This window comes from Protopterus annectens, chromosome 9.part0 (assembly GCF_019279795.1).
Source record: "Protopterus annectens isolate FY-2018-M chromosome 9.part0, PAN1.0, whole genome shotgun sequence".
Classification (NCBI taxonomy): Eukaryota; Metazoa; Chordata; order Ceratodontiformes; family Protopteridae; genus Protopterus; species Protopterus annectens.
In genome coordinates this window covers 1,260,275,884-1,260,297,841 of record NC_056743.1, presented here as the reverse complement: position 1 = coordinate 1,260,297,841, position 21,958 = coordinate 1,260,275,884, and the positions used below count along the sequence as shown (strand labels likewise).

The 21,958-nt window shown below is 42.9% G+C and overlaps 1 protein-coding gene across 2 annotated transcripts in view; it reads right to left on the bottom strand.

Moving 5' to 3' along the window:
* The window catches only part of LOC122811983 (sarcoplasmic/endoplasmic reticulum calcium ATPase 2-like), a 1,984,788-nt gene that overhangs the window by 1,421,856 nt on the left and 540,974 nt on the right, over positions 1 to 21,958 (bottom strand). For both annotated transcript variants that reach the window (XM_044084186.1, XM_044084187.1), the window contains exons 5-6: positions 21,560 to 21,664; positions 18,710 to 18,848 (exon numbers count right to left, since the gene is read on the bottom strand). In XM_044084186.1, coding sequence (XP_043940121.1) covers positions 18,710 to 18,848; positions 21,560 to 21,664 — 244 coding nt within the window. The remainder of the gene's footprint in view (positions 1 to 18,709; positions 18,849 to 21,559; positions 21,665 to 21,958) is intronic.

Genomic DNA, 21,958 nt, shown 5'->3' with positions numbered 1-21,958 from the left:
TGCATACTTACTTGTGACAGTATAGGTTTCCCAATTGATGAATGGATAGTTGAAGTCACCCAAGAAGATAATGATGGGCTTTACAGTGAGGGATGTCAATTTGTTTAGATATGCCTCATGGTTTACTGGGGTTATGGAGGAGGTACAGTAGTAGGCAATTATATGGTGCTGAGTTTTGTTTATCATGAGAAGGATAGGGAAGAGTTTACATTCTTTATTCTACATTGAGTCTGGAGGTAAAATGGTTTCTTAGGAACACAGATACCACCCTCTAACACCTTCCAATCTGTCTTTAAATCTGAAGGGCTACCAGGTACTAAATCCCTTCACTATAAGGAGACTGTTGCTGAAAAAGAAGTTATGTACTCACCATAACGTTCCATGTTTGTAGTCCATCTTGCCCTTCATTCTTACACTTTGGTTCGGAGCCACACCTCTGCTCCAACTTGGCAATTCTCTAGCTCAAAGACTTCTGGTTGGCTCGTGGCAAGGAGGTATCCCATAATGCACCACTGATATATCCCAGATATTGTTTGCTACAAGTAGTAAATACATACAAAGAACAAACCATGCAGAAAGGTCTCAACATAGAGATAAGGCAATAGTCACAATTCCCCCAGGTCTTCAAAGGAGGGGGCAGGAGGGTGGGACAGTAAGAATGAAGGGTGAGATGGACTACAAACATGGAACAATATGGTGAGTACATAACTTCTTTATGTTCTATAGTCCTATCTCGCCTTCATTCTTACACTTGGGACAGCGTCCCTAGCACCTTCATCTTGGGTGGCTCACGGGAAAGTGCTCCTGAGTACTGTGGAACCAAAGGAAGACCTGTTCCTGGAAGCCACGTTCAATGTGTAGTGAGTTATGAATGTATGAGGTGTAGCCCATGTTGCTGTTGCACAAATGTTATCCATTGAATCTTTGCTTGAAAAGCTACCAAAGTAGAAACAGATTTGGTAGAGTGGGCTTTTACCTTGAAGGGAAGATCTTTCCCACTACACGTACAAATGAAAGAAATGCAGCTTGAAATCCAGTGTGATAAAGTGGTTTTATAGACTGGTAGGCCCTTCCTTGCATCCGAAAAGGAAATAAACAATTGGCCTGACCTTCTGAAACTCTTAGTTCTATCAAGATAAAATCGCAATTGTCTATGAATGTCAAGCTGGTGAAATTTGTACTCTGCCTTGCCAGAAAAATTAGGGAAAAAACAGGTAGTTCAATGGATTGATTAATATTGACCTGAGAAGAGACTTTAGGAACAAATGAAGGGTTTGTCCATAAAGAAACCCTGTCTCTGTGAAAAACCAAATAAGGGGGCTTAATAGAGAGGGCTTGCAGTTCTGAGACCCTCCTTGCAGATGTAATGGCCACTAGAAATATGGTTTTCCATGAAAGGAATTTGAGTTCACAAGTTGCTGAAGGTTCAAAGGGATGCAGAGTAAGTTTTTGAAGTACAAAATTCAAATCCCAGGGTGCCACAGGGTCTATAACTGGAGGTCGTAATAATGTGGCCCCTTTAAGGAAAGCTCTACACAATTTATGTGCCATAAGGTTAGGATCATTAGCCAAATGAAAGGTAGAAATAGCTGCCAGCTGAATCTTAATAGTGGTAGTGGCTGAACCTTGATGGAACAACTGTGTAAGAAACTCCAAAATGGCAGGGATGGGAGCTGTACAGGGATTGAGGTTTCTATCACAAGCCCAGAAGAAACAACCTTTTCCACTTACTGGTGTAAATCTTTCTAGTGGAAGGTCTGTGAGAAAAGGTCAGAATATGTACATCATCAGGAGAAAAGTCATGAAGCCTGACTAGGGATAGAATCGGAGCAGCCATGCTGTCAAAGTAAGGGTGTGGAGAAAGGGATGGAACACCCCTGACATGTGTGGCAGTAGATCTGGCACTGGGTCCAGAGTCCAAGGTTCGTCCATTAGGTGAGTTCTGAGGAAGGGGAATCAAATCTGACGAGGCCAGTAAGGAGCAATGAGGATCATTTTGCTTCCCAAGGATCTTGCTTTCTGAATTACCTTTGATATCAGGGGAAATGGTGGGAAGGCATAGAGAAGTCCCGAGAGCCAATCGTGAACGAGTGCGTCTCTGGGTGCTTCCTCCTTTGGGGGGGGGGGGGGATCATGGTGAAGTAGTTGCTGCATTTGGCATTCAGAGGGGTGGCGAAAAGATCACAGCAAGGCTGACTGCATCTGCAAAAAATCTGTTCCACAATATGTGGATTCAGAGACCACTCACGAGGCATCAAAATCTCCCTGCTGAGCCTGTCACTATCACGCTGGTTTTCCCCGGAATGTGTGTTGCGATCAGAAAACGTTGGAAAGAGAATGCCCACTCCCACACTCGAAGGGCCTCTCTGCAAAGGGGATAAGATCTGGTCCCTCCTTGTTTATGTACCATACCACCGACATATTGTCTGACTGGACTGCAATCGTCCCTAGAGGAAGAAAGCTGTGAAGTGCTTGCAATGCCAGAAGCACTGCTCTAATCTCCAAGACATTGATATGCAGATGAGCTTTGTGTTCCTGCCACGTGCCTTGGACTGTTTTCCCTAGATAATGCCCCCCCCCCCATTCTATCTGGGAGGCATCTGTTGTCACGGTGGCATTAGGGAGAGACAGAACAAATGGTCTGCCTGCGGTCAGATTGCTAGACTGGGTCCATCAAAGATCCTGTTTGCACGATTCTGTTATCAGGATGGGGTGAGAGAGGTAGTTGCTGCAGCGACAATTGGGCAAAAAGTAACCACTGCAGAACCCTCATGTGCAGTCTGGCTAATGGGACTAATGTTATTGCACAGGCCATCGTCCTGAACAATTTGAGCACTGTCCTTGCTTTTGCCTTCCGCTGTGGAAGTAGACTCCAAATTTGTTGCCTGAGATTCTGGATTCTCTCTACGGGGAGGTAAGCCCTCATTGTGATGGTATTTATTTCGGCGCCAATGAAATTCACATGCTGAGAAAGCAACAATGCAGATTTTTGCCAGTTTACTGCAATCCCTAGCTGCAAGCAAGTCATAATGGTGGCGTCCCTGGCCTGTAATAGTAGATGCCTGGTGGTGGCAGTCAGGAGCCAGTCGTCCAGGTACGGAAACGCTTGGAATCCAAGATGTCTCAAGTGAGCCGTTACCACTGCCATGCATTTGGTGAACACCCTGGGGGCTTTGGTGAGACCAAAGTGCAATGCGCTAAACTGGTAATGACTAGCCCCCAGCCAGAAGCGTAAGTGACTCTCTGATGCCCTGTCCATTTTGATGTGGTAGTACGCATCTTGGAGCTCTATGGAGCACATCCAAACGTCTTTCCCTAAGAATGGGAGTATTGACTGTAAAGTGACCATTCGGAACTTGGACTTCTCTACAGATTCGTTCAGTATGCTGAGATCCAAGATGGGTCTCAAGTCCCCTATTCTTTTCGGCACCAAAAAAAGTATGCAGTAAGTCCCTAATCCTACTTGGTCTGCGGGGATGGGTTGGATGACTTTCTTTGTGAGCAACTTTTGGATTTCTAGAGTTGCTGAACCCCTGTGAATGGGTGGAACATCCGGGATTCTTCTGATCCGAGGGGGGAGGGGGATACAGTATCCTCTGGTAATAATCCTAAGTACCCACTTGCCTTGAGTGATATCACGCCAGGCTTCTGGGTATAAGGATATACATTCCCCGACTGGCTCCAGAGACGCGCAGTTGGGTTTCCTTTCATGAGCGCTGGTATTGACGACCACGAAAGGAATCACGGTCTCCCTGGTTCTGCAGGCCTCCCCTGCCTCTAGTGCAGTGTCTACCATTATTTCCTCCTCCTCTGCCTCTGGAGAAGGAATCACCCTGTGTGCCCTGGAAAAACCTCTGCGACTTCTTGAACCACAGATAGGGTCTAGAAGGAACGGAAAAATGGACTCCCACGGCAGACAGGGTTTTTCCTTCCTGTTCGCACCTGGTGACTGTGTCTTTTACCTTGGATCCGAACAATGAGGATCCATCAAAGGGGGCGTTGCTAAATGTAGACTTAAAGGTCTCTGCAAAGTTACAAAAGCGCATCCAGGAGTGTCTTCTAAGAGAAGCTCCTGAACCCGCTGCCCTACTCGCTCCATCCGCTGCATAAGACATCAGCCGCATGGAGGAGTTTATGATAGAATTTAAGGTAGACAGCTGTGCATTATACTAAGACACCGCCTTAGACACGTTACCTTGCAGAACATCTCCCAGCTCTTTCAGATCATCTCTCTGGAGCCTATGAAATAAGACAGGTAGTTCAGCGATCTGAGTGTAAAAGCCACTGAAGAAAAGATACGCTTCCCTTACCTATCCATCGTTCGAGAATCCTTGTTCGGTGGATGGAAAGTGGAGGAAGTTTCAGCAAGTTCATTTTTGGTGGCTGCTGCCACCACCATGGCATCTACTGGCACGCCTTTAGTGAGAAAATCTTTGTCCTGAGGTGCTGACAAGAATTCATTAGGTCTTTGAGAAACCGGTTCCACAGTATCAGGAGATTCCCACACCTTTCAACTCACTAGATCCAGGAGCTCGCCGAAAGGTGGAGATACCCAAGAGGCAGAAGGTTGAGACCCGAAAGCCTTCAGGTACACTGACTCCTCATCAGAAGGGGAAGTGGTGGGTCAGCAGCCTCTGTTTCAGGATCTCAAGGATATCTGCGAAGAAGATATCAGAGGACGACTTGAGGGACCCTTCTGACTCCTCGAGGTCAGTGTCTGATGTAATGGACTCATCAGGGGAGTCAACATGCTTCCTCTTACAAGTTTTCTTCTGAGGGGACTCCTCAAAAGTATATTCAAGGGAGACCTCGGAAGACTGGGGACCACGCATGGAGGGTTCCTGAGGCTGCAAGTCTCTGCTGTGTTGGATGAGAGAAGGTGCTGAGACTGAAGTCAGCGCTTTAGGGGGAAGAGTGTCGGTGCCCTTAGTTAGAACTGAAGACTTGGACAGAACAGTCATCACCTTGAACGCCGACCCTCTTGGCTTCAAGGACAACCCCTGCTCCGAAGGTGCAGAGGCAGTCCTCGGCACTGAGGAGATAGGCTTAGATGCAGATGTGAGGTCCGAACTCACCCGAGCCAAAGCACCGAGAGGTAAGCTCGGAACTGAAGAAGTTTGGGTCCAAGCGTCCCCCTCAGGCCCAACCGGAGAGCTTAGGATCCTAGACCCCACAGATGGCACCGAAGGGGTCGGAGCAGATATCGGAACCAAGAGACCAACTGAGGTAGCTGGAACCGACCTTTCCAGAGCAAGTGGCACTGACATCTCTGGCTCTGATGCCCCGGAGCAGCTTGAAGGAGGAAAAGTGACAGTGTGTACAGGCTCATTAGGCTCCGGAGCCGACTGGGATGGAGCCGAAAGTAAATTTGCCAGTGCTGATGTCTTGAGGAGTCTGCACACCATTCTCTCAACATCCTCATCAAAAAGGCTCCTCAAGGACCTGGAGGATAAAGTGGGGGACCTAGACCACTGAAAGATAAGCGATCCGAGTGCCGGAAAGACCGGACAAAGTTCAGCTGACTGGCTCAGAGATAGAGACTCAGTTATCGGCTCTGAAACTCCTGGAACCGAAACTGATAGTTCCACATCAGTAACCTCTGTCGGCACAGAGACCAGTGGAGCTGAAGAGGAAGTAGTCAATTTGGCAATTTTGTCTGGTGGCTCCGAAGACACTGAGTAATTGGGAGAACGTCTTTTTGTGGATTTAACTTTGTTTTTTTTTGGAAGATGGCGATTTAGAGCTACAGGAGGAAGAAGAAGTCAAGAAGCAAACTCATCCTCAAAAGAATGCTTTAATAGGCCTTTCAAAATGTGTTTGTTCTTTCTCTCTTGAAGGACTCGAAGACCAAAAGCATGGCAAAAGGAGCAAAACTCTTGAAGGGGAATAGCACCTAAGCAGTAGACGCAAATAGTATGCCCATCTGTCAGGGACATTTTCTGGGCACACTCAGTACATTTTGTAAAGCCAGAAGGCTTGTGGTCCTTCGTATCTTTAGACATATCCATACAATTACAAACACCAATGTCAGAAAACCAAAAGGGAAACACAAGCAGGGACTACCTCTAAATTAAACGGCTAGTCCTGCAGAAACAAGTCAGACAGAGGACTAGGTCCTCTAACTTAAAACGGGCCTAGCCCTGAAAGAAGAACACCAGCAACAGAACAGAGGACTAGGTCCTCTAACTTAAACGGGCCTAGCCCTTGGTGAAAATAAGTTTAGAAGAGAAACAATTAGACAACCCAAATAGCAAGAGAAACAAGAGTGATGCAGGGATACACAATAATTGGCCCATGGAAGAACGGCCAATCAACAACAGCAAAAACAGAGCAAACAATGCCACAAAATGCCTAAAACAGACACTGGACTATAAATGATCATTAAGTAAGTTGAATACACCTCTAGTTTAAATAATAATTTGAACAGTAAGAAGAAAAATAAAATTTCACTTAGTCATGGCCAAGAAGAAGCACGTCTGAGCTCAATGAGCGGCAAATGAGATCTGGGATATGTCAGCGGTGCATTATGGAATACCTCCTTGCCACGAGACAACCAGACATCTTTGGGCTAGAGAATAGCAGAGTTGGAGCCGAGGTTCAGCTCCGAACCCAAGTGCAAGAATGAAGGTGAGATAGGACTACAGAACATACCATGTTTTGGTAACTATGCATACATCTGTATTTTCCATGATTAGGAATGTCTATCAGGAGTGCAATTTTTCGATAAGGCTTCTAGAATTGAGCAGTGTACATTAATATCACTTTGATTCTGATTGGCTATGTAAGTAATTTAAGAGAATGGCCCTAGTAAAATCTGTTCTACAGGTGGAAAAGGAAAAGAGTTTGGAGTATTTTTAAAAGTTTGTACAGAGTACCAAATTGCTGCCTCTATAGTCCATCCCTTTCCAGAAAGCCACCAAAGAAGCCCTTGTGGAATGGATCCTAACCCTGCCTGAATTGCCTTATTGTGAGGAGTATAACAAAGGAAATATTAGAAAAACATCTGGAAATATCTTGTTTTGATGCAGCTTGTCATTTTTTCTTACCTTCGCAGGTCCTGAAAGCTCAGGTTTTGTCTAAGTAGCATCTGAGCTGCTTGTGGACATCAAGAGTGTGAAGAATCTTCTCTTTTTCTTTGATTCAGGAATGAAGATAGGGCACTAAATACTCTGGCTTAAAGTAAGCTCAGACAACTTTAGGCATAAAAGCAGAATTTGTTCTCACTGACCTTGTGAAAAATGAGGTAGGGTGAAAGCAATGAGTAAAACAGTCTTGTACGTCAGTTATGAACCTCAATTCAGTCTGATGAGCTGGAGAAAGAGTTGAGTTTTTCAAGCACAAAATTAGGCTCCCAGGGACGAGGCACCAGTTTCCTAGGTGAGCAAATAATCAACATCCCTTTCAAAAACTGTTCAACTAAATCTTGGTTCGAAAATGGGGGGGGGGGGTTCAATGGCAGACAAGTAAAAGTGGTCAACCAATGCACCTTGATAAATAATAAAGCCACTGACAGTAACTCATACAAGTAATCAGGAAACCAGAGGTAGACTGATCTGAAGAGGTTTCTGGTTCTTGTACTGGCACCAACTAGAAAAACTTTTTCATTTGCACACACATGATTTACTAGTACTAGCTTTTTTTGCCTCCATTATCAAAATTCCATCACCCAGATAGATAGTTGAAGAATTTTCAGACTTTGGTATATCAAACAATCCTCAACTTTTAGGAGTAAGATCATTTTGTGGGAAAGCCTGTGGTAATTGCCCTTGGCTAAGGAATAACCACTGCTACCTGGGCCAAAAGGGAGTCACCACCATAATTTCTGGGGTGGCCTTATGGATCTTCCGAAAAACCCTAGATATCAGTGGAAAAGGTGGAAAGCATACAGAAACATTCCCATCTATGGGAGTGAGAAAGCAGCCATTTTCCAGGCCTGTTTGCAAGGAGTGCCAATTTCTTTAGTTGTCTGCTCTGAAAGGAAGCACACAGCTTTAAATTAGGTGTTCTCCACAGCTGGATAAATTCTTGGAAGACTTCAGGATAATGTTTCCACTCATGGAGATCTGTCCTGGTCCTGCTGAACTTGTATACAATCAAGTTTTGTTCTGACAGAATGCATATAACACCTGTAGTGTCAAACGAAGCTGAGTTGCTATCTCCTAGGGCATCACAAAAAGTGTACTAGAAGAATGCAATTTCATCCCCAGCTTATCCAATGCTTTCCTACCTTATCGAGGGGAATAGAGCAAGCATATCGATATTCTGTGATATCAGAGGCATCCAGTGCTTCCTACTGAAAAATAAGTACCATTTTCACCTGTTTTGCACTTGTGAACTGTTTTACTATTGTCAGCTGTGATTAACTAACTGCATTGCTGTGTATTTTTGCTGTTTCCTGCACTTTAGCATAGCATAGGCATGGTCTAAATTTGCTGGATCCAGTCTGGCTTTTTTTTTTTTTTTTTGCAATTACTGAGCACAAAACCAACTTTCCCCCACTAAAGAGGGCCGCTCCCTTGTGAGAGAACAGCGCAGCTAAAGTCCCATCTGAGTGATGATTGTTGGCCCAGTTTTGTGTGTTGCTATTGGCTAGTGTGGCTTAAATCAGCTAAATCTCATTGCTTTTTATTGCCTAGGTTTGACTGGTGCACACCACTATGCAGTGAAGTACACCATTGACGGTTACAGAGACAAAACTTCTACATAGATAATTTTCCCCTTAGTCAACTGTTTATGCTCCAACTGAGGTTTCTTGTGGTTGTACTTCACTGTCAGGTGATATATTCAGCTGTGGGGCTGAGGTACCACCGAGTGTCCCACTTAATAAGCTTTCACAGTTTAGACACTTGCTTCATCCTTACCTTGTCATTCCAATCCTTCCCCGTTACTACACCATTATATCTAGCACTATGGATGGATGATTTCCCACCATTTCTTCAGCCAACCTGGTCGAACTAGGCATACTGAGGCAAGGTAGCAATTGCCTCATGTACAGTGACAATGCACTTTTTCTAATCCATACAAATTCTATCTGTGAGAGGTGCATCTATATTAAGAACCTGGAATCCAGGCTCTCTCACTCACCAGTCAGTATATCTGACACAAAACAGGTTGTTACAAGTCCCGAAGGCAAAACACAGCATCTTACATTTTAGTAACAGAAGACTCTTTTGTGAAACACTCAGATGTCCCACTCACCAGGATGCATAAGGAAAATGTCATGGTTAACTGTCTGTCAGGTGCCAGGATCTGCAATCACTCATGCACTCAAGTCTCTCAACAACAGGCACTGTTATCACTCTGTCAATGTCCATGCTGGTGTGAATGACTTGAGACCTACCTTACTGGACAATATGAAGAGAGACATATTTGAACTGTGTGTCCCAGACAGGTATGTCCCTAGCCTTAAGCAGCACCCTACCTTCGCCTAGGACGATGCCACAATATAAACAAAAAATGACTGACTTCAACAATTGGCTTAGCTGCTGGTGTCAAGTCTAAGGGGATCCAGTACCTGTCAGTCTGGGATGATATGGTCGATAGACCTCAATGCTTTGCCAGAGACAGTCTTCATCTATCACCTCTACGATTTTGGTTACTGGCTAAGGCACTTTCCTCCCCATAGTGCCTTTTTAAGCAATGTCACAAGAACAAAACTCCCCGACATAAAAATATCCTAAAAAAACAACCTCAAGGTTACACTGCTAAAAGCTATGAGTCTGAACCTGAAGCTGCACTCACTGGAAGCAGTCCTCATTTTGGAAGATGCTGACATCTGTGCAGTCACAGAGACCTGGTTTAAGGCCATGGAAAGCACCCCTGCCATACTGGGTTTTAATGCCTTCCACACATTCCGACCAATGACTGAAAAGTGGGAGATCTAAAGCAGGTGGAGTATCTATATACAAAGATAAATACACCTCTAGACTGATTAAACAAAATGATTTCCTTGAATTACTCCAGGTGCAACTGACTGTAGGTAAGACCCTGCTCCAAGTTATATAGGTTCATAGGTTGGTACTAGGCTATCAGCCCTAGGGCCTATACAAGCCTAGCCATAACAATTCCCTGGCTATTTCTTCCCACATTATTTACTTTCCTGGACCCCTGTCTAGCAGGGCGACTGACGTGATCCCTGGGGTGAATTTCCTTTCTCCCATCCAAACGTCAAGGTTCCTCTTGAAGAGGTCCAAAGAGGCACTCTGCTTGACATGTATGGGCAATCTATTCCAGAGTCTGGGGAGTCTCTGGGTCAGGAACCTATCCCTCCAGCATGTTTTGTTTATTGTGACGACAAGGTTTAGATCCCTGGAGCATGTAGCTCTGAGGGATTGGGATTTCTTTAAGTGTAGCATGTCCAACAGATCTGGGTTTGACATGGCCTTGTATGTTAAGCAGAGATCGCCTCTGAGTAGACGATATGCAACAGAGTATAGCTGGAGTTTTTTAAGGAGGTCAGCGTAGGGCATCTGCTTTAGGCCTGTGATTCTTTTAGTGAGGTATTTCTGAGGCCTTTCCAGTTGTTGCAGATGTCTTGAGAGGTACATACCAAATGGGGCGTTGTATTCTATAATGGGTCTAATGAGGGATGAGTACAGTGGGACAATGACCTCCTTTTTTCTGGATGAAAAGCCCTTCGTGATGAGGTGTGCCACATAGAATGATTTCCTGACTGTTGTGGCGATGTGGTTATCGAAGGTAAGACCACTGTCCACCTGTGTCCCTAAGTCTCTTATCACACTTTCTGTGTTTAGTGTACTGCCACCTATATGGTAATTCACGGATACATGTTTTTTCCCAAAGGGGATAACAATACATTTCTTGGCATTGAGCTTGAGTCCATGGCTCTGGCACCAAGCATCTGTTTCTGTAAGGCCCTTTTGCAGAGTATCCACATCATTTGGGGATTCAATAATGGCTCCCAGTTTGCAGTCATCTGCAAACTTTGTTAGCCAGAGTCCCTTAGTGTTGACCTGTACTTCAGAGAAGTAGATGCCAAACAAGAGCAGCCCAGGACTGAACCCTGAGGTACTCCACTTGTCACTTGTCTGGAGCTGGATTTGGAGTCGGCTACTTTTACAGTGTGGGTTCTATCAGTAAGCCATTTAGCAACCCATTGGGTGACATAGGGATCAATACCCAACTTAGTAAGTTTATCTATGATTCCAGTGTGGGGGATGGTGTCAAAGGCCTTGGCAAGGTCTAGATAGGCTGTGTGGACCACCTTACCCTTGTCCATGGAAGTCAATCAGGTTCAGGAGACAAGATTGGCCCTTCACAAACCCAAACTGGGTGGGGTCCAGTGTTTGAAGGTTGCCAATGTCTTTGTTTATAAGTTCCATGATAATACGCTTCATGGCCTTGCAGATAAGGCTTGTCAGACTGATGGGACGGTAGTTTCCGGGATCCAAGGTGGATCCCCCCTTGTGGATTGGGATAACTGTAGCTCTGCGCCACTCAGTGGGCACGAAACCTGAGGTGAGGCTATGATTAAACATGACACTTAGGTGAGGTGCCAGTTCATATTGTAGTTCATGTAGTACACAGCCCGGGATGTCAGTTATAGGACCCCTCTATGAACCAAGATACCCACATTGCCTACTTGAGTCTTCTTTTTGTCTCTCAAGATACAAACAAACACCTTGGCTATGGGTGACTAACCATCCACAGACTGGGTAAAATATACGTGTTCTAAAACACTTGCCCAAAGGTTCTTGGACTTCATTAACTGTAATGCCTTGATCAGTTGGTTGACACCCATACAAGGGGCCCAAACATTCTAGATCTGGTGCTCACCAACAAGATCACAGCACCATCCCAAGTTTGCATGTCTACCTGGAAAAGTCTGACCATAAATCAGTCTTGCTAAAAATAACATCTGACCCCCCCCCCCCCTTAGCAGCAACTAGTCTAAAGAACTTCTTCCACGGCCAATTACAGCCTATTACGGGATGGCATTAATAACTTCACAGCCCCTGCCGCCACGGATGGGAAGGACACCTATACTGGGACATACACCAAAGCTTTGTATAAACTTCTATACAATTGTATTGACTCAGCAGTACCTGATAGGAACAAAGTACTATCCTCAAAAAAGAACAAACCTGCTTGGTGGACATCTAACATGAACAGATTATACAATAAGAGAAATAAATAGCTGTCTAAGAGCAGGAAGGAACAGTCTCCGACTTGGAAACGCTCCTTGCTCAGCTTAAAAAAGACACCTTGTAAAGTTTTCCAAAGCTAATTACAAATCCAAATTAGCTACCCTGGCTAAGGATAATCACAAGGCTTTCTTTAGCTACAGCCGTAACCTTAAGGGGAAAACCCCAGATTTGTGCAGAACTTGTTGATAATGTCACCACATATACAGAACCCATGGAAACAGCCAATCTGCTAGTAGACAGGTTCAGTGAAAACTTCTCCCCCCTGTTCCTGCCACATATACCCCAAAACATCCCTGCTACCTGTTCTCCAACAGCTGTCTCCAAAGGGCAGGTCTTAAACACTCTCTTCAGAGCCAATAACTTGGCCTCTATGGGACCTGATAACATCCCAGACTGCATTCTTCATGGATTAAAATGGGAATTAGCAGCACCACTGGGTACTGTTTTCAACCACAGCCTAAGCACCAGTTTTGTCCCTGCTGAATGGAAAACAGCCACAGTCATCCCTTTGCATAAAGGGGGTGCATTCACCGACCCGGGGAACTACACACCCATAAGCCTAACCAGCCTGATCTGTAAGGCTTTGGAGAGAATCATCATGGACCTTATCGACAACGATATAGGAAACCTCCAAACTCTTGACCCAAACCAGTCTGGGCTTGTTAAAGGGTGGTTGTGCCTGTTAAACTTGGTGGACTTCTTCGAGACAGTCACCAAAGCCCTGGACGAAGACAAATCTGTGCATACAGCCTAGCTAGACCTAGTCAAGGCCCTTTACTCAGTTGGGGATTAACCTGTATATTGTCAGATGGGTTGCAAACTGGTTCATCGAAAGATCACATACAGTCAAACTATGTGACTCAACCTCCACCAGCAGACCTATCAACAGTGGTGTTCCACAGGGTTCAGTGCTGGGGACCTACTGTTTGGACTCTACGTCCCGGACGTACAGGCAAAAACAAAATGGCTGTTGCCGAAAAAGTTTGCTGATCACTACAAACTGGGAGCAGTCATTGAGTTCCCAAGTGATGTCAACATCCTACAAGAGGGACTTACGCAGACCAATGACTGGTGCCAAAGTCAAGTGCTAAAAATTGCATTACCATCTCCTTCAGAAAAGGAGATGTTCCAGCAAATTACATTAATAAGAATACTCTAAGCACTCGAACAGTGGGGAGAGATTTGAGCACACAGGTTGACAGCAACCTATCATTTGACCACCATGCCTCCACAGCAGTAAGAAGGCCATTCTACGTTGCCCACCTTATAAGTAAGGGCATTGCTTCCAGAACAAAAGAGGTTATTACCCCCTTGCACTCATCCCTCATCAGGCCAACAATAGAGTACAATGCTACCTTTGACATGTACCTTACCAGGCACCTGCAGCAGCTGAAGATACCTCAAAGGTTCCTTAGAAAGAAAATTCAGGATCTTCAGAACAAGTCATATGTTGACAGACTGAAATCAGTGTCACCATACTCTGTGTCACACAGACTAATCAGAGGCGACCTGTACCTCGCATATAAAGCAATCTCAGATCCTGCCTTTATGGAAATGCTGCACATTCATAAGGCATATGGTACACAATGCACTCGCTCTTGGGACCTTAATCTAGTATGTGACATCAGCAGGACTTGCTGGAGAGACAGATATGTTTCACGAAGGTTACCTCTTCTCTGGAACAAGCTTCCAATTCAAGTCAAGCAGGGCCCCTTGCTGACCCTATTTAAGCGCAATTTGGATGATTGGATGGAAAACTGTAAATTCACCCTGAAGTTTCACTGGTGTCCCACTTGACCAGGGGCAGTAGGTGTTGAATTAGTCTGCCTGAAACACAGACTCTCTAGGGAACAAGGGTTGAAACTGGCTAGGCTTGTAAGGACCTACAGGTCATTAGCATAATAACCTCCCATGATCCTACATGTTTGAGCAAAACAGTTTAAGATGGAGAAATCACTACTGGGTCTGCTTTAGGATTAAAATAAACAAATGATTATGAGTTTTAGGAATTCTGTATAACCTGGCAGGAGGTTGAGTATCAGGCAAGCTAGAAGCTATGACAAAACCACTCTCTAAACCAAGCAACACAGGAGGAATAGCTGCTGTTTTAGACAATGCCCACTGTAACAAATCATAATATAATTTCTGTGCTACAGAAATTTTATTCTGCTACCAATGGGGAAAATGTGGGGGGAAAGCCCAAGATAAGATCTCAGACCAGGATAAGTCATCAAAAAGGGAACCTGAAACCATTTGTATCTCGATAATCAGAATGTTCAAGATTAAGAAGAATGTCTTGAAACACATCCATCTATCTCCCTGCAATGCCTGATGATCTGACTGGAAATCCTAGTATGAATGAAATGGAAACTGTTCTTACCTGAAGAACAATAATGCAAGGAAAAAGTACTAGTGAGCTCCTTATCAAATCCAAGTAAATCTTCCCTGCCCATAGAAACAGAAACAGAAGACTGGAAGCTTTCTCACCAAGTTCAATTTTCTTGGGAATCTCCCTGAAAAATAACAGACTCTTGGAAAGCATGCAAGTCCCAGAAACAGGTTTCCTATCCAGGCTAAGTGAAGAACATTCACCTGCCCTTACCCAAAAACTGACAAGAGTGTTTTTTTTCCTGCCTGCCAGGGCATCCTTATAGCTGCAGAAAATGTGGCTATCTCCTAATCTTTGGTGGATGCATTTACAACATCAAGAGGACAGGGAGGAAAAATAGGAGAGATCTAAGAAACAAGAGACTGCAGCAGTGTCACCCACCAGTGGCTGAGGCAAAACAGGAACCAGCCTGACACCAAAGACTATCACAACTTTCTTCTTCTTGTGGACAGGGGAAGGCAAAAACCGTGAAGACCAGAGGTTAATCCACTGGTAAGATGAGACAGAGACCTTGAAAGTGGATAGCAGTGCGTGAATTAGTCAGTATAAGGTTAAGTAGAGACCAAGAGGTTGAGGTAAGTAAACCACTAACATTCTCTCAAACACATAGTATCCTATCCAAAAAACATGAACTGTTGAGCTCTGACTTAAATTTCAGTCAAATGTTAAACTTTACCACACAAAAAGTTCACATAAGCATTTACATGAAAACTCCTTTAAGAAATGTAATGGCAGTCTCAAACATAATAAGTCCCAGAGCTAAACACAATAAATCCATCAGAAAAACACATTTTCCATATATCTAATGGGAGTTTTCCCCAATAGGGGACTTATCTGGGCAACCTTGAAGGATCATTAGCTGACCAACAGTTCTACAGGGTCTGCAGAAGGAGCGCTCTCTGCCAACAAAAAACCTCTGAAGTAATTTACACCCCAACTGCCTTTTTGTGGAGCTCTCCTCGAGCTCCTGACAGCTGGAGCTCGTGGAAGGCACCCTTTAGCTTAAGCTGCTGCAACTGTGAACAACATGTTGAACAGTATATCACAGAACAACTCGCTCATACAGAAATAAGATAACTGATTTAGACCCCATCAGTTCAGTTTTTGCGAAGGGCAGGTTCTATATCCAGAACCTAACAAACCTCTCTGAATAGGATACAGAAGCTGTGGATAGTGCTCACTCAATTCACACTGCTTTCCTTGACAGGGCAAAAGCTTCTGACACTATCTCCCTTACTGACATTATTGAACACGTGGACAAACTTAATATAAATCCATGTTTTGTCCAGTGGATTGCACACTAACTTTCCAACATATCCCAAGTTGTGAAAATTTGCTGATGTCCTCTGTGTTTATAGAAGTATAACTAGCTGGATACAACAGAGATTGGTAAAGGACCATCTTTTGTATGGCATTTATTTTGCAGTCCATCCATACCAATATCCTACAAGTGTGGATGACCAAGTTTGCTGATGACTGCAAACTGGGCACTGCTACCTGCTCATCTAAGGATACTAAGCATCTCTAGCAAAGGCTGGATTATGCACCTGGTACACTGAAAAATGGTCTCAAGCTAAATGCAAAAAAAGTGCAGTATAACAGCACTCCGCAACAAAGCTGTACCCACTTCATATACATGGTACTTCTCTTCAGGGAGACATCGTCATAAGAGACCTGGGGTACATAATGTGGAGAATTCTGTCTCTCTCTCTCTCTCTCAGCATACCATTCAACTAGAAAGACCCCCAAAGACTACTGGTCAGGAAAATTAAAGGTCTCAAATCCCCAGAGCACCTTAGTGGATTAGCACAATTCTCCCTTTACTCAGTAGCCTAACCAGATGCTCCTTGGTGATTTATGCCTTGCTTTTTGAGCCATGAAAGACCTAATCCTAGTTTTTCTCAAAAGCAGGGGCCCTACAAGCACTTGCACTAGGGATTTATATGTACAACTACAAATAAACAAAACTTACTGAATGGACAGGTTCCTAACTCAACATATTCCCAACCTATAGAATCTGTTGCCACCAAAGGTCAAACTGTACTGCCTTGGTTACCTTTAAGTCTATCCTTTAGGGTTATCATGTATGTCCCTGCGCTACTTGAGAGGTGAGCACTTTAAAGTGCTTAAAAATGGTGGAAATAACTTTTACTGGGTCTGCTTAAAGGTGGACATGGATGGACATCATATGGTCCCTGTGATTGCTTTACTAACACTGTCCCCATGTTCCTATGCATTTAAATAAACGGATCATTTGTTTTTTCGGGAAATAGTTGTAAAAGTTGTAAAATTACAAAAAATACCACTGCAGAAGAGGTCTCATCTGACTACAAACTATGCGACACAGAGTGGTAAACGCCTCCTGCCCTGCAATGGCGCTATTCAGAAACTTTACTTCCACACATGGTCATCCATAAAAATCATCATATTAATGCGCTGTCATACATACTCGCTCCCCATCTTAAGCACTGCAACACTGTGCCATCACTGAATGCCAATCTTAAAAGATGCCCCATTCGGATACAATCCCTGTTACTATGTTATCCTTAATTTCAGTAAAGTTAACCCCCACCTCCAACTCACTATATGCAGTGGCACCAGCATATTATTAATTCCAAAAATATCTCTTACTGCATCAGAGCTCATCTAAACAGTCTGAAATTTTTTTTACCAAACCATTAAACCTCTGCACCTCCCCAAATGTAAGGTCAGACATTCCTATTCACCTACAATATTGTAATGTGGGAGGTGAGCACTATTAAGTGCTTGAAAAAGGAGGCATAAATGTTTATGTGTGCCAGCTTTAAAGTGTATATGGCCAAGCATCTTATGGTCCTTGGGAACAATATTACGTGAGTGATCACATGTCCCTACATTCCTAAATGCCTGTTCTGTGGTTCTGCTAAAGTAGGTCAAAGTACTATTTATGCTGTCAGTCCCAAGTCTCCTTTCTCCATTGTGATGAAAGTATACTCCACCCTGTCCTGTAATTTTGTTGCTGCAAGTTACAGACTTCTGCTCTCCACACACTCCTTATGCTCTAATTATACATTATGTGCAACAGTGTTACTTTATTTCTTTAGTAAAAGAATAGCTTACTTATTTATACAACTGTGGTACTTTCATTCTTATCCCTTCCAGTCCACTTTGTTCTTCTCATTACACTGTCTCACTTAATAAAAGCAACACCCTTTACCAACGTAAGAAAGGCATTATCCATGCTAAATGGTCTAGACTCCAGCTTTCTCCATCTATAGTGCCAGGTCCTGGGAACTCTCTTCCACACCAAATGAGATGAAGAAACTTGACATGAATTAATGTATAATAATGTTTTGCAGATCTTTCAAGCTTCCGCTTCCTCTTAAGCATTATCTTACAAAGTCAACTTCACCAATGCAGAGTCATACTCTACCGCGGGATTTAAACTTTGCTTGCGGGACACATTTCAGAAGCCTGGCTAAACTTACAAAGGCCAGCACATAAACTTGCAGGACACATTTGGGATGCATGACCAGGCTTACAAAGGCCAACACAAACTTGCAGGATACATTTGGGATGCATGACTAGGCTTACAAAGGCCAGCACGTAAACTTGCAGCATACATATGGAATGCTTGACTAGCCTTATAAAGGCCCCAGCGGTTATTAGCCAAGTATACAACAATGAACCTATAAACATCTAGTGCTGCACAATCTGGTTGAAATATTTAGTACCTCACTGCTTCTTCTGAGGATACCACCTACCATTCTGCTAAAATGTGAGCAGAACTACTGCCCCATTGCAGAATCAAGAAAACATGTTCCACTTTTAGAACCAATACCAATAGACTAATTTCCCCAGTAGCAAGTCCTAAAAGCCCAAAGTCTAGGACTGAGTTGTGGGGATTCAGCTTTGCCTTTTTGGATGTCTCCTCTTTCCCGTCCATCTGACACACACACACACAGACAGACACACAGACAGACACACAGACAGACACACAGACAGACACACAAGACTTTGTCTGCACCCATGACAATCACTGTGGTACTTCCTGACTAAGCAATGGATCTACAGGAAACTCATCAATCTAAAAAGCTGCCAACAACAGACTTATGTTACTTAAAATGTCAACACGTAAAACAGCAGCAAAGCAGCATTCTTGAATGCTTCATACCTGCCACTTCTACAACATCTCCTGGAACAATGTCTCGTGCTTTTATCCTCTGTACAGTCTTCCGGTCCTGCCGGTAAACTTTTCCCATTTCTGGCTCATATTCCTTTAGTGCCTCAATTGCATTTTCTGCATTGCGTTCCTGTTAAAATAGATGAAAAATAGTTATGGACAACTCAAGGTCTAGACAACTGAAATATCTTCTCTACCTTTCCCCTCCTAATACTTCTAAACTCCGGGATGATTATACATTTAATGCCAATCTTCTGTATTCCCACCCATCAACTTTTGTATTTGGAAATCTCTCTTCCCTCCATCTTCAAACTGTGAAGACAACATACCAGGGGAAAAGGTCTTATTTTTTCCGCAACTCTTTTTGTTTTGCTATGTTTACATCTATTCTTTATTATTCTTTGCACTGCAGACATTGCAATTATTTCACCCTGTATATTGCACTGTACTTTTCAGCATGATACTATGCACCTGTACGTCTCTTTTGATACTCTGCACAGGTCAAATGATATTTACTTGAATTTTTATCAATATATTACCATGTACTTTTCCTGTTCTTTTGCTGAATATGTCTCTAAATCCTTACTAGGCACGAATACTATTTAATGCATGCACTTACTCATTGTACTTTTTGTTATCTGTATTTTTAATATGATTGCATCTTCTTGTAATAGGTTTCATTTGTACCGGTTTTGTTTGTATTTTGCTATAGCCTGCATGCCCTGGGTCATGGCTGAAAAGGGTCCATGGACCAGCTTATGTACTCTGTTAACAATAAGCAAATAAAATGAGTATCTATACACCAAAATAGACACAGATAGTAAAGGCAGTGCACACAGCAAATGTTTCAAGAACTTCTACATACACACTTTGACTCTGTTTCTTATGTTTCAGGGGAGTTCTCTATGAAAACAGAGAGCAAGGTACCACCTAATCCATGCAGGTGCCTTTATGTTTATCCTTTCCTTTGACAGACCTTTAAAAGTTATCACCCATTCCATCTTCAAAGTATGCTAAGAAGGTTTAAATCTATTATATTTATCTTTAAAACTTTAATAAACTTTAAAAATGTCACTGGTCACCACTTTAGCAAACTTTGTATTAAAAGGCAATGTAACTGTATTTTAAATATTTACAGCCTTAAAAAATGTGAATTCTATCCAAAAAACATGGCATCAAATTCGAGACCAATAGGGAAACAATATAAAAAGGACTTCCAAATCTTGACCTTCACAACACAAAACATATTTAGCTCATCTGTGATAACTACTAGTAACAGATTATGTTTCTGCAAAACTTAAAAAGTGAATACAAGAAGCAAAGCAAGTTTCATTGTGAAGGGGTCTGCATCACATATAGACGTGCATTGACTAGATCCTACACTTACTTCACGGTTACATCAGCTCTACCTAAAAATTGCAACCTTTCCTGAATCACCTTTGCACAGCAAAACATTTAGCTTTACTGCTTTTATCATATTAACCCAAGGTGTGCATCATCCAGAGAGTAGATTCCCATTCAACTCAATTTTTTTTTTATTCCAAGATTTGGAGCCTTCCCAGTTAGTTTCACTAGGAAATCACTGCCAATAAACCTTCTATTTGTGATTTGGTAGTTTCTTTTTTCTTAGATGTTGCATAACCACTGAGTTTGTATACACAGATACAGATAAGTGGGGTGCAGAGGTGCCTGTCCCATGGGAGGGGAATGCTTTTCATAATTTGTTTCATTAAGCTGAATCTGTGACCATTTTTGTTTCATCCAGCTGAAACTTCAACTAGTTGACAAAAAAAAAAAAAAAAAACCTTTCGGGAAGCACCTACCAGAAATTCTGACAGGCAGAGCTCTCTTGTGAAGGGAAACTTATTCAAGAGGCAACGGTCATTGTTTAACAAATAACAGGGCATTTATTCCTAAACATTAATTTTAGTTCAATGTGCTTCTCTGTATCCAACGCTGGATAGTTTTCTGAGGTACAATAACAAATACTGTCCTTCAATTTGTCCTGCTGGTAAAGCAGCATTGTGATTCTAAGACACTAGTGACCTGTGGCCTGAAAAAGACTTGGGTCATTCGAAGAACTGATTTCCTGTAAGGGACCTGACCTTCATTGGGGGGCTGGAAGAATAGCTCATAACCAAATATGTCTAGAGATACAGGATGCGCCCTTAATATCACAATCTACTTCACACTGCATTCCGTAAACTGGGGGCTTAAAAGCATACATCACCCCCACAACTTTGCAGCATAACTACTATAAAATCCTTTCCTCCCAGTGAGTATACGGGGCCTACCTAAGCAGTAGTTTGAAAAGCACTGATCCCCAATGAGCAAGAGGTATGCCTAGCAAGTCAGAGGATAGTGAACGGGCAAAAAAAGAAAACTAAACACTCTGAATGAAGTATGTACAACATCACTGTTTAGAGGAGGTCAAAGTTTTAACTTTAACACTGATGTTTACATACCTTAAGAGCCCCTCTAGTGTTTATGTCTTTACTAACAAAGATCAGTGGTATGATCTGAGGGCCATTTTCATCCATGTTCCAATACCAAAAAACAACAAATTATATCTATTTCAAACCAAAATACAATAATGATTTTAATTTAGTTCAATTTATAGTTACATGAAACAGCCCAATACAATTGCTAAAAAGTTTTAAAAAATTAGATTGTTACACTACATAAAGACAAGAGGTGAGATTGCATGTATACAAACCTACATAAAATACTGTTTTTCATTTCCTGCTAATGGCTAATAAAATGTTACAACCAGTATCAAAGCACTTACACTATATACCTTCCACACTAGAGTCTAGTGGTATATTTGTGTATAGCTCTTACCTGCCAAACTCCAATGATAGCATTTGCTACAAGGATCAACAGAATTACAAAAGGCTCAACAAATGCAGTTACAGTCTTCTCCCGTTCCTCAAAACAGGCTAAAATCTGCAAAGAACAGGAAAAGATGGATGTGAAGGACATGTACAGTAAACTTGTCTTAAAACTAGTGCACCAAAAAATGATGTTACTACTGCATCTTCTATGGATCCCCCATGCAGTCTGTATCTAACATTATCAACTTACGTTTTACATTTTGACACATCAGAAACACATCCCTGACAGTCCATACACAACCATACCATCACCAACACACTACCTCACAGAGATGCTTCCCTGCACAAGTCGGGAAGAAATTTGTGCATTTCTTTACTGCACATTTAAGCAAAACTGCTTTCTTCT